Source organism: Chamaea fasciata, unplaced genomic scaffold (genome assembly GCF_029207755.1).
Source record: "Chamaea fasciata isolate MVZ Bird 193981 ecotype frontalis unplaced genomic scaffold, bChaFas1.0.hap1 SCAF_17, whole genome shotgun sequence".
NCBI classification, from domain to species: Eukaryota; Metazoa; Chordata; class Aves; order Passeriformes; family Sylviidae; genus Chamaea; species Chamaea fasciata.
In genome coordinates, this window is record NW_027094102.1 from 8,524,094 (window position 1) to 8,537,407 (window position 13,314).

Genomic DNA, 13,314 nt, shown 5'->3' on the forward strand with positions numbered 1-13,314 from the left:
TTGGAACACCCAGATGGCTCCAAGAAAGGGCAGGCCGGGGCACATTTGCCGGGGCCGGCGGCGTGCGGGCGCTGCCCCGAGGCGGGCAGAGCGCGGCTGCGGCCGGGGCAGGGCCGGGCCCGGCGGCGGGAGCGCAGCGGGGCCTAGCGCGCCGGCCTGCTCCGAGCCCGGGATGGCTCCTGCTCCCGGAGCCGCACAAAGATAATCGCTCAGGAAGTGTCTCAGCCAATCCCCTGGCGCTTTACATGCGGATTTGCCGGGGCAGCCAATCCGGGGGCGGCTTTCATGGGGAAGACAGATCATCAAGCCCAAGTGCCAAGCCCTCCCTGCCCGAGTACTGAGAGCCTGTCCTCCATGTTTTATAAGTATTGACATAACACTGTGTTAACAATGCATCCACAGAGGTAAGCCTTGCTTTTTACATTGCTTTTTCTCTAAGACCTATGAGTTGTGGGTTGAGAGTGTGATTCTCTGTGATTTCTCGTGCAAAACTCACACCACAGCACTTATATTAAGTTGGAACTGTTTAAATTTTGCTTTCTTGGGTCACATGGTTAGTAGCCATTAGCCACAGCTTTATTTTACAGTCTGGCAAAGCCTTGGCATGCCTACTTCTTCACAGGAGGATGGTGTTTCTAGAGTTTATCAAGATCCTGGTATTCCAAAGGAGGTTTCTGTCTCTGAGCAGTTTGCCAGCACTATTGTCTGTTGTGTCACATGCCTGCTGGAGAGAAAATGGAAGCTAGGGAGCAGATGCATTTAACTGCCCTACAGGGAGTCAAGCAGGGATAATGGCAGACAGAGGAACAGGCAAGTTTACCTTTCTAAACAGTGAATGGAACAGCTAAGATAAGTTATCTCTGAGAAAATATGGGATTTTTAAAAACCTAGGCATCAGCAAAAAGTGCTAATGGCAGATTGTAGATATTGGGCCTAGGTGGTGGTGTGCTGTTGCATCATGTTTTTTATGCAGCTTATCTTAACTTGAAATGACTATTGAACCTTTTTTCTTGCAGGAATAATTAATACAACGCTTTTCTCTTTCTGAGGGGCAATGTATGGTTAATATTTTGTTCCTTTAAAAGGGAGTTTTTATGCTGCAGATTTTGGAAATGGAGTGCTGCTCAGTAAAACGCAGCAGTGCATCTGTTTACAAATCTGATGCTTTATGGAAAATGTTTTTGAACTGTTAGCTTTCTTGTTTTGCATAGTTCAAATAAACTAATGTAACTTTTATCTGTGCCTTTTTGTTTTACATTGTGTCAGCCACAGTTCTGTGTTTTGGAGTCCAGAAGATATAAAATCATGTGTGGTTCATGACAGTAGTACATGTTGTTTGTTCTTGTTTTTTTTTTTCTTTTTTTTCCTTTTATTTTTTTTTAAACTTTTGGTTTAATGCTACGTAATTATTTCAAGAAATTCCTTTTTGATCAATTCCCAAATCTGCCAGCCTGTTGTATCTTCTTAACTGGAAAAATGAGATGGGTGCTTGAACAGTTGGTAAGTAAGCAGCATGCTACTCTCTGAACATTTTTAATAGTTTTCCCAGGATTTTATTTTGAATGGGTCAGTTAGTGCAGTAGATGAAGTGATGTTAGTGGTTAGTCATATAAAAGATCAGATTTGCTTAGCGTCCATTTTAAGGGACTTGTACATGTAAACTGCTCTATTTGTATGCACTGTTTTTCTGCTAATTTGTCTCTAAATTTTGAAGCTTTTACTTCCTGTTTACCTTAGGCTGGTGAAAAATATTCTGCTTGCTGTTTGTTCATAGATCACTAATTACCGTGTTTGCAGGGCAAAGCGCGTTTTCACTGTTCCCTGGGCTTTTCGGGTGTGATGAAAGTGCTAGTGCTCAGCAATGAAGTGACCTTATGAAGTAAAGGAAATAACACTTAATGAGCATATGTTTCTGATACTATACAAAGTGTAACCTCAGACAAACTTGCTCGGTTTAAAACTAATTTGGAAACATTTTGTGCTCTTTATAAAGATTTTAATTGTAGCGCCTGCATGCTTCTCTGAACAAGCTGTTTTTCAGTGATCACCAGGGCTGTTACAAAAGCAGAGGAAGGATGCTCTTTTGTGCTTTTGATGTAATTTTTGCACTTGTTTTAGCAGTCCATACACATTCCTTCTTTTAGGAAAGAACTGAAAGCTAGTCTGGCTTTGCAAATGGCTGTGCTGAGGCACAGTGCACACAAACTTTCATAGACCCTTGCCATGTATTTGGTAACTTGCTTTAACATAGCAATTTACCTCTGCTTACTTCTTTACCAGTGTGAATATCTTACTTTGAATATCGCACTTTGGTTAAAACCTTTCCTGCCCCCCCTCCATGCTTCCCCCCCCCATCCTCTAGGATTAGATTATAAGAATGTCTAGTTCAATTTGAAACCTGAAATACTGCTGGGGTACCACTGAATTTCATGTGATAGTATTCCTGTATGCAATTTTAATGCTTTTTTCAGCATACATGAAAATGCTGACACAGCTAACAAGTAATTCTGGTTTTTGTTCTTCAGTTGTTAAAAAGAACAAAAATTACATTTGGACACAATTTTCTTAGTAGTAGTTTATACATGTTACCAGTTTACTTTCAGCCTTTAAGAGTGAGCAACGTAATATTTGTTTAATACGAGGAAGCAGGGGTAAGTGATCTGCAATCAGAAAGCTTGCATTAAAATGGCTCCCACAGGTTTTGTTAAGCCAGGATCTGTTTCAAATCTGCACCTCCAGACACGCTGCTGACAGTGAAGCGCATTTGTGTGAGCTGCCCTCGTGCACGTAATGAAACGGAGCATCGTGAGTCTGTTAAAGTTCCCTATTTTCAATCACTCGAATGCAATTCTTTTATAGTTCACAAAAAACAAATGTCTGCATTGCAGCAAGATGTCTGAGGCAAGGTAGAGACAGCAGCGTTGTGCCTGGGCTCAGCCCAATGGCGCTGCTCCGCCGCCGCCGGAGCCAATTGCCGCAGCAGGCAGGTTAAAGATTGACAATTGCAGTGGCAGGGCTGGGAAAGGCCTTCTGGAAATTTCTGCCATCTTTGTTCCCTCTGAGTAAAGCAAATTCAGCCAGGCTGAAGAATTTCATATATATATATGTGTATATATATATATATATATATATATATATATATATATATATGTGTATATATATATATATATATATATATATATATATATATATATATATATTTTTTTTTTTTTTTTGGTGCTTTGTCAAGGTACAGTGTTATCACTCACTTCCCCTAGGTTGCATAATAAGCAGCGCTCTGCTGTTTTTTTCTGTTCAGGACAGATGGAATGTGGGGTTTTGTTTAAGTGACAGATGCAGGGAAAAAGCACGGATGCTTTCTCCCCAAGATTTTACTGGCCTGGATCTTGTTACAATCACAATTAGACAGGACATGTATGAAGCAATGCAGCTGAGGTTTATTCAGCTTGGAGCAAATGGCCATTATTCTGATTATAACTAGCAGTTAATCATATAATTGCACTGTAAGTTTTCTGGCTACTAGAGAGTAATTTGAATTGCCCAGGATGAATATGATTAGCCATTATTATTTAGTGCCAACATCCAGTTACTTTTGTAATTAACTGGACAAAGAATAGAGTGGGGGGGGGGAACAAAGGAGTGATCTGGATTATAAATCATGGTGAAAACAGTAGCTTTTTAAAAGCTACATGCCTTTTTCATTCTTTGCAGGCAAACTGTTTCACTTGGAAGCTAAATAGTGCTAGGGAAAAGCTGAGTAATTTCTTTAAACAAATGACACTACTTAACATATTGAGAATGAGAAAAATGCGGAGTATAAACCACTCCAAATGTAACAGCCACCCCCCCTCACAGTAGGTAGGAGTATTGAAATGTAGCAGAAAACCTACGTTGCTACTAAGGGAGCATGTAATAAAAGGAACTTCGTGCTCAAAAAGCAGAAATAGATAGATTACATTGCAAATTTAGCCCTTTATATCATGTCCACAAACTTCAACTGGCTCGTCTTCCTGAGCTGTCTTCCATTTTGTGGTATCACTTTTGCTTGAGGTTTTTGTTGTTGTTTTGGTTTTGTTGTTTTGTTTTTGGTTTTGTCGTTTTGCTTCTCCTGTTCTGCCTTGTTTTCCAGTATATTGTATTGTATCACTTTTCAGCTACTGGCCCTGTGGATCCAGGAGCTGAAAAGTGATAGCTGGTGGTCAGTTTTCCATAGTGGTGGTACTACTCCAGCATAATTGGTTAAAGGGAGATAAATCTCAGCAGAAGCTCTCCTGTGTCTGAAATTCAGGGTGTTAATTTGGATTTCCTAATTATCTTGAAAGTTGAACAAAACCTTTGCCCATGCAAAATGGAGTAGACAGCAATTTTCAGATTTTGTTATTTGTGGATCCCCAGTATTTTTCCCATGGGCACATGAATCCCATTAGAGATTCATGTGCCCATAAACAGGCTTTAAGCCTGTTAGACTAGGTTTGATTTACTTGGTTATTGTCTGCAGACCCCTGTGTTACCACACACTGGCTTTGAGGGGTCTGCAGACTGGAAACCATCACAGTAGGCCATCAAGCTTGGCCCTTTAAATTGTATTTAGAAAGTAATTTAAATGCATTTGTTAATAAACATGTCTTGTATTCATGGGTTAAAGATTAATTTAGCCATAGCTACATAGGAAGTGAGTTTCAGGTATTTGGTAGTTGTCTGTCATTCTCATGTTAACCCTTTACTGCCTGTTGTCAGAGCATCTGTGTTTCACCCTGTGAGATGAAAACCATGCTGTAACAGGATGTTAACATTCTTAATTCAGCTGATATCAACCTTTACTTTCAAGCATGATTGTTCTCAAATTGTATTTTTAGCATCTGAAATCTGTGTCTATTTGTTTGCCTTACTTGGGCCTCAGCTGTATAGTTTATAGACTTAAAGATGACTGTGTAACACCAAGGATCCCCCTCCCTCCCCTGATTTTTCTCTTTTGTGCAGCTATTTTGAATGGACACAGAATAAGAGTAAGGTTTTAGAAAGAACCATAATGTTCTTTAAATGAAAAATAGTTACTTTGCTTGTTATCACAGGTAACCAGCTTAAACATTGCTGTACATAGATATCTGAACAAGCCTTTTGTGTATGCTAATTACTTAATACCAAGTGTTATTTGCTTAATACATATGGAGCGTTTTGCAGAGAATTCTGCAAAAGGAAATGTAAAGTATGGGGTGCTCACACTGGAGGGTGAAGCTAAAACTGAGCGATTTCCTTAGTAACCTGTGACTTCACAAATCTCCCTGTCTCGTGCCTTTTTAGTTAAACGTTCGGATGTCAGGTGTCCTTTGGTCCTTCTTTACCATTTCTGCTGTTTAGATGCTGGCTTTGAGTCTTGCCCTGCTGTGTAAACAGGAGCTGCTGGTATTGAACAAAGTGCTACCATTTTAGCTCCAGAGCAGGAGTGAGGCAGTGCAGTGCTGGCAGACGCCATTTTAAGAGCCCTGCATAAATAGCATAGCTACCGATGAGTAAGAGACTGTTATAGGTGAGTGCTCATACAAAGCTGCTATTTATTCAGCAATGGCATGCAAATAGTGGTTTTTTGGTTTTAAATTTTTATTGAATGCAGGTTTTTTGGAGTCATTATTTAGAATTGCTGCTCACGGATGTGATGCATGAGAGGCAGGAATTATCTTAAAGATGAAATTCAGTTTTAGTGCTTATAGTCTTTAATCAGTTTTTTTGTTTTGTTTTGTTTTCTGTTAATTAAAAGGAAAAATGAATTCCAGAAATATGTAGTTCTTGATCTGAGATTCATGTGTTATTCCCTAACGTAGATCTAGATTGTGTATGTGGGCATTAGCTGTTTCGAGTGGTTTTCCATATCTGTCAGTTTTTCTTGGTTAAATGTCAAGGTGCAGTAGTTCATCTGCAACTTTTAATTGCTCTTTGTAGTCACTATGGATTAAAGCAGCTGTTTATATTCTTGTATATGTACATTTTCTCAGGTAAGTACTACTATTAGTAAAGGAATGATTTTCCTAAACAGAGAAGTCAGTATATAATTCAGGGATGTGGAATTTGAAAACCTGAATTTTATATTAAAAAACCACCACCCTCTCTTTAGTTTGGTAGAGAACATATTTAAAAATTAGGCAGCTAAGTTATTTTTCTATTTTTACTTAAGTATCAATAAATTTTGTATGTTTGCAATCCTTATTTTTTTTTCTTTCTGTGCCCACTCTCCCCAAAGGAATAATCTCCACCCCTTCTACCCTCATTCAGACAGGCTAAACTAGTTTGTATGAAACAAATTAGCTTAACATTTTAGAAAACAAACTTCTGTTGTTGTTGTTGCAAGTTTTGTCAATATGAGTAGGGAAGTTTTAAATGATTAATTGGTTTTCTGGTCATTGGACAGGGGAACTGGCAAAGCTTGAATTTCAGTTGTGTTCTTAAGATGTGTTCCTCTGTGTTCATTCATCTTAATGAGGAAATAAGAGTAGCTTCCAGAATTACGTGAGCTATTTGTTGTATTCATTTAGGTACTTAATTGAGTATATTTCAGTATAATTTCTGACCTGCAGCCTCAGAGCATCCCATTCATACATGCGTGACAGAAAACAGGCTGGCTGAAATAGCTGCTCTGAGCCCTGCAAAAATGAATTCTTAAAATAAAACTCTCTAGAATACAGTTATTGTTTCCATGGAATGAGATATTTGGTTTTAGTTATTTTGCTGCTGGTCTTAATTTTAATTTTATTTTGTTGTGGGTAATAGTAAGGTAACTGATTAAGGACCTGTTTTTCTTGAATTATTTAATTGGAAATCTTTTGCTAATATCTGCATTTGGAAGTTTGTGCTTTATAAAGAATTTTCAGGATTTTCCTTGTATGGGTGGAGGGTGCAAAGGTGAAAAGATGTCAGCCTTAGAAAAGTTACTGTAAACTTGCTATGAATTGCTGGTATGTGTTTATAAACTTGAACCTCAAAGATGACCACTACAATCATCACTGCCAGCATTCAAACAGTGTCATGTTTTGGAAGTCATTATACATTACTGCAAATAAAGCAATGGGAGATGCTTTTGAAGAGCTGTGAATGTTCAGTATCTTTTATAGCTATGTCTAACACAGTTTTATTTAACTGTTCCCCACCAACATTGGGATTTTTTTTTCAGAACAGTTTCTGTGGTTTTTTTAATATACTTAAATGTTTGTGCCCTTAAAAGATTAATTAATAGCAGAGAATATGGAGATGCCTGTGTTCCTCTGAGGCTCAGGTTTCATAGTGTATTAGGTAATTGCTGGATTTTGTGTGAGTGGTGCACACTGTGCCCATACGTGTATAGGGAATGTGCTCTTCCATTGCTGAGGAATGTGGAGAACCTTGGAATCAAGTGGAGAATGCAGTTTTGACTGCTCATTTATGCTTAAAATCTTTGAGAAGGCTTTTTTCAGTCGCCCTTTAGGTGATGTTTGCATCCCTGCCCATGTCAGGAACTAGATCATTAGGGTCCTGTTCAAGGCAAGTCATTGTATCATTCTGTGATTCTTTGTATCGGGATTTTGCAAGATACTTTGTTTACCTTACAAGTGTTCCTGAAGTGTCTTTTTCTTGTTCATAGCACTATTGCAAGAACACTTTGATGGGTGATGGAGGAAACTGGCTCAGTTTCCTAAATTAAGCTGGTTTTATGGGCAGGACACATTCTGAGCTGAAAAACCCTGCTATGCTGTAACTAATAGGTAGGAGTCCTGCCCTGCAGTGCTGGGTTTGGGCCCAGGGGCCCAGAACATCCTCAGTCAGTCTGAAATGTCTCCTGGTGCTTTGGTCAGGGGAGTAGGAACAGTTCCTGCTATGGTGTTGCCATATTGATCCATCACTCCATTTCTCAGCCAGGGTTCATGCACAACTCTCTGGATTGTAATACTGATTTGTACCAACTACTGTATCTTTCATGTTGTGCCATGTTCCCCTCAGGCTGTGTTTTAAACAAAACGACCTGATAGATTTGGATGAGTCTGGAATATTATAATTGCTTTAATGTAACTTAAATGTGAGCTGCTAAAAGGGTGGTGCCCTTTTCTCCCTGTGTGTTTCTCTCCCATTTTCTGCATGTCCAGCTGGACAGTGAGTTACATTCCAGGACTGATTTGGATAAAATGGACATGACTTCTGGAACAAGAAGTTAAGGATTGGGGTAACCATTCCTTTTAGTAGCAGCATATGTGAAATGAGCATCAGTGTTCAGCCTCAGTCTTGTAAAGCCTTGTATGTGCAAAGCTGTGTCTGGAAGTGGACCTATATTTTAGAAGCAGGTAATGTTCTAAAATTACTCCAGTCTTACAGATTTACTGGGTTTGAATACATATTTACCTGTATACATTATTGATTATATTTACATGATGTTTTAAAAATATGGGGTTTCTTACAGTTTGGCAATATTGAAATAGGATTTTATAAAGAGGGAGGGGAAGAAAAAAACTCCAGTGCAGCATTGGAAGAGAACAATGAACCCATCCCATGAGCCCATCCCTTCCCTTTGCCTAGGAGAGGAACAGGCAAAGACAAGTGGTGCATGAAATGTTTTGGTGTCTGCAGGCCACTGCCAGCTCCTCTTTGCTGAGGCCCCTGGGAAAGGGTGTAACAAATGTGCAGGATAATTGATCTGCCCAGGCATAGTAAATGTGTGAGCATTGTAGTATGGTTGGCTGTGTTGTGCATTTAATCTGCCCATGCAAAGTAAATCTGAGAAGCATTGTGTTATAGTCAACTGTGCTACACATTTGCCATAATTCTGGTCACACGGGTGCCTTGCCTTGCTCCTGAAATGATCAGAATAATCCTTGAGCTGGGAGGTGGAGGCTGGTAGAATAGAACTCCTCTTCAGTGTTTTGTGACTTTAAAGAGCTTATTTTATAAATTATTTCTATATCCACATGACAAAGAATAATGATTTCTGGAATTTGTGGAACTTCTCAGCTTTGCGTCTTTCATACATTGAACTTGGTTAATTTGTATGTAAAATTTCTGCTGACATAACTGTGCTGTTTAGAACTGGGAAAGGAATTGCAACCCAGTAGTTCATAGTCGATTAAAAGTAGTTTTGTCAAATAACAAACTGAAAAATCCTTCTGCTGTTAAGTTTTACTTTGTTTAGGATTCTCCTTTAACTTATACCCTTAACAAAACTCCTGCTAATATAAACTGTTTGTCAGGCTGAAGAGTTTCTCTGGTATAAATGTGACCAAGTCCTCACTGTTGTTTCCGAGCTCTGATGAGATGTCTCAGGCAGATTTATAGAGTGGCTAAAGCAAAGGTTTCCAGCTGCCCTCTTGGCCCTGTCCCTGGAGCTGGGGTGGCTGAATGGAACCTCACTCCACTCATAATCTGCCCTATCAGTGCAAACTGGGATCAGCAACAACTTCCATTAACAGACTGTGTATTAAATTGTCCCTGTAGAGGAGAGGATCTAGATCCCTCATGGCTGTTGTGCTCTGATGGACACTGCAATATTGCCTGAAGCTCCAAAACCCCACTTGTCCATCATTTTGAATTTGGATTTGCTTCAACGTCATGTGTTTTCTTTTACCTTTCATCTGGGATAGTCACATCTCCAGAACTGCTCTGTAACTCTGTGTTCATTCTTGTTCGTTTTTTCTCTCTCTTCCATCTTCTTTCCCCAAAGTGACTTAACAAACCAAATTGATTGAGTTGTTTTCTTGATTGGCATCACTATGGAATATCACAAGTAGAATATCAGAAAGTCAGATGTACTTTGTAATATTTTAATCCTGCCTGGAGCAAGTGAAAACTAACTGTGTAAGACTGAATGGTAACAACTCTAAACTGTTTACTCTTCATGGTTAATAATTGGTGGAATCGTATTGCCAATGAATTATAAATATTCAGTTTTCTGTTATACAGTCTAGTTCCAAAATCCTTAAAATTATTTATTTAATGGTTTTTAAAATTACATTTTACCTTCTAATTTTGCAAGTTGTTCTGTTTTGCTAAGTTTGTTCAGCTAATCTGTTCACAAATGCTGATGAGCATTTAAATGTTGGCAGGCATCTGTCCACATGGTTTATCTGAGATTAGAAGCTGCAAGGGACAGAATTCCTGTTGGTCTGTTACACACCAAGAGTTCATACATACATTGCCATAATCTTCAGTACATGTTACAAGAATGTCTTTGGTACAAAAATGTAACTTCTGTGCTTGGTAACTTGCAGCATATGTGTGTGCCTGGATTGTTCCTCGCTGTGGTTTGGTCGGTATATGCTCTGGCAAACAGCAAAACTTTCATTCCATCAGAATTTTTAATGGAGTTGTGTTTGACAGTGTTGGGTTGAACTTAATGGATAGAAGTTAGTCATGTGATTAATGCAGTCCATAAATATTCTAATTCACCTTTCTGAATCCTGCAGCTTGGCTGAAGAGGAAATAAAGGCAGAGCAGGAGGTGGTGGAGGGGATGGACATCTCCACTCGATCCAAAGGTGAGTAAGAGGAATATTTCAATTAGGTTCTACAACACAATTATTTGTAAACCAGGATGGTGAAGCTGTGTTGTCTACTATGAAGCTACTCTTGAGTGGAGACTCAAGATTCACTGCATTTTTTACAATGACTACTCTATGTTAGGAAGTGTTTCAGTTTTTCCTTGGTTTTCATCACATATCAAATCTACACACACAAATATTTCAGTGTTATTTCTGGTTTACGAATAACTAAGGTTAAATTAACAAACACCAGCAACCTCTTGTATCACTTTATCATGGCTTCCTATTGGCAAGACAGGAGAAGGTAATAGTAGCAGCAAAACCATTGAGGTAGTATTTCCTCCTGTAATGAATTCTTTTTTTTTTTTTCCTAAGAATAAAGAATCGCAGTAGCATTTCTGTTTCCACAGAAATTAATCCCCTGAGCAGTATGTGTTTCAAGCACATTCTTGCCTGTCCATCTCCTTTTGTACTTGCAACTGACTTTGCAGCTGAGTTTACCTGTAAACCATTTCTCTAAAACATCAGCAACAGTTACTACCATCCTTTTAAACTTCTGGCACATGCCCAGTTTCTCTTCATATTCCTACAGCAGGGCTCACAAATCTGGTTAACTCTGAATGTGCAGGTGGGTTTGTCTTGAAGGCGTGGCACAGATCATCTGCATGTTTTTTAATGAGGAAACTTGGCTGGATAACATGGTTATAAAATTGGGTTTAAGTCTTATTTGTACTAACAGACCAGTAAATTTCTTGTTTCAGTTCTCATGGTATGGTTAGGTGAGGTAGTACTTATGATCTGACACCTCTGAAGAGACACACTTGCTCCTTTTGTCCCTTCTCCCTGTCTTTTTCTCCCTTTTCTCCTGCTCTTGTCAGTCTCCACCACTGGACTGCTTTCAATATTTACTTCTCTTTGTATTTCAGTTTTCTAAGCCAGCAGAAGGTAAATGTTTCTGTTGCTTTAGTGATTGCTACTGACTGGGGTAAGCTCCCAGCTCTGCACTCCACCACTCACTTCCTTTGTGGTGCATGTCACATCCCAGCCACTTGAACTTTCTAACCAACTGAAAAGCTGAAACATTTTTCTGCTGTTGTAGTGACCAGTTTGTTTGTGAAAGAGGTTGATAATGTAAGAACTTGGTATAACAGACAGTGGGGGTTATTAGATACATTTAGCTGTCCATGAGATCTCATCTTTTTTTCTCCATAGAAACACTGGCCCACTTTCTAGTACTAATAGGAGTTCTGCATGCCTTAACTGAGCTAAACCATTACTTACGTCACTCTGACATAATTAATGTCTAAAAGACACTTAAAAATCTGATATCTACTTATGTAGATGTTTACATTTTAGTTCTGATGCTTTAATCAGCCACAAACAGGTGTATAGACCATACAAAAAGTTTCCATTTCCTTGTGGTAGTTCTAGTGCTGCCCTGACCTCAGGATATGTTGTTGCAGTGAATTAAGCCCACAGGAGACTTTCTGCTTTTTGTTTGGTAGGGTTAAGATGAAGTTTCTTAGGACAGTGAGCTGATTTAATATAATGATTATTGAAAAGGTCAGTCTGTCATGTCCCAACCTTCTCACACACGTGATCTTGCAGCTTCCCTTGCACTGTGGGCTCTTAACAATTAGACCTGGTCAGTTCAGAGGGATTTAACCTAGCAGAAACAGACTCATGAAAACAGTTTGCTGTTACTGCAATTCCCTGAACTAGTGAAGCCAAAGCCAGTCTCACCACGATGCTGGTTTAGGTTGACCAAGCTGGCATTGTGTGGAAGCCACTGGTCCATGCATAGATGTTCTCCTAGTGCTTTAAATACCAGTGGGAGTGATGTAAATGGCATTTCTATATCACCGTAGTAGAGATAAAACTCAGCAAGTGTTGAATCACTTTAATAATAAGGGAATTGGTATTTATTTAACTGGGTACTGATTTGCTTTAGTTGGTTTGTTAAATTTAACATGTATGTTGATAAAATCCCTGCCAGCACCACTCCAAGGACAAGAATAACAACCACCCACCCCAAGCCCTTATAGGCTTACATTTTTTCCAGTGAAGAATGTGGGATGTAAAGAACTCTTTATACTTACCTGTAAATCATTTCTCTTTGTTGTATATCCAGCCTAATTTGTAAATTAGTGATAGACGTTTATAACTGTTGACAATATAGTTTCTCACAGAAAATAAAAGAATTATAAATGTCATCTCCAGGAACTGGCCACATTCATTACAGGCCTGGTGTAATGAATCTTTCTGGACTCCTGTTACTTGGATTGAAACAAGCTTCTCTGATAGTTCAGTGCAGTATTTCTGCAGCAGAGAAGTCACAAACCAGAATTTCAAAACTCTTACTCTGCTCTGTGCAAGGCAGAAAAAGTGCAGCAAAGTTCTCAGCTGGTGGGACGGTGGCAGCAATGTCTCCACTTGTAGCAATTAGCTTTTGCAGAGTTTTGTTTTGTGTGTTTTGGAAAGGATATAGATGAGGAAGGTGACCCTATCTAGGCAAACCTGGTGGAGTGCACACAGCTCTTTGTGCTTTATTTGGGTTTTTTGATGTGTGAGAAGCCTGTGCAGGAGATCAGTCTGTGGCACTGTATAACTTCAGACTTGACCCAGAGCAGTGGTTGTGCTGCAAGTCTGTAACGTGCTTTCCCAACTATGGTTTGTACAGCTCATGGGAGGCTGTGTCTAAAGAAAGTTGTAGGGAAATAAATTTAATTGCTTTAATACCAATTAGCCTGATGCAGACCTCTTCATGAACATTCTTGTTTTGATATAAGCAGTTTAATTGTTATAATTCAATTGCAGTTCAGTTT

The 13,314-nt window shown here is 39.1% G+C and overlaps 1 protein-coding gene across 6 annotated transcripts in view; it reads left to right on the forward strand.

Annotated features, from left to right (window-relative positions):
• The first annotated feature begins 312 nt into the window (after positions 1-312).
• ZMYND8 (zinc finger MYND-type containing 8) overlaps positions 313-13,314 on the forward strand; it is a 48,721-nt gene continuing 35,719 nt past the window's right edge. For 4 of the 6 annotated variants that reach the window (XM_066199155.1, XM_066199149.1, XM_066199153.1 and 1 more), the window contains exons 1-2: positions 313-404; positions 10,416-10,486. In XM_066199155.1, the coding sequence (XP_066055252.1) occupies positions 391-404; positions 10,416-10,486 (85 nt within the window). In that variant the 5' untranslated portion in view covers positions 313-390. Of the gene's footprint in view, positions 405-681; positions 811-1,390; positions 1,501-10,415; positions 10,487-13,314 lie in introns of those variants that run through there. The other 2 variants (XM_066199150.1, XM_066199152.1) reach the window with 2 other exon arrangements.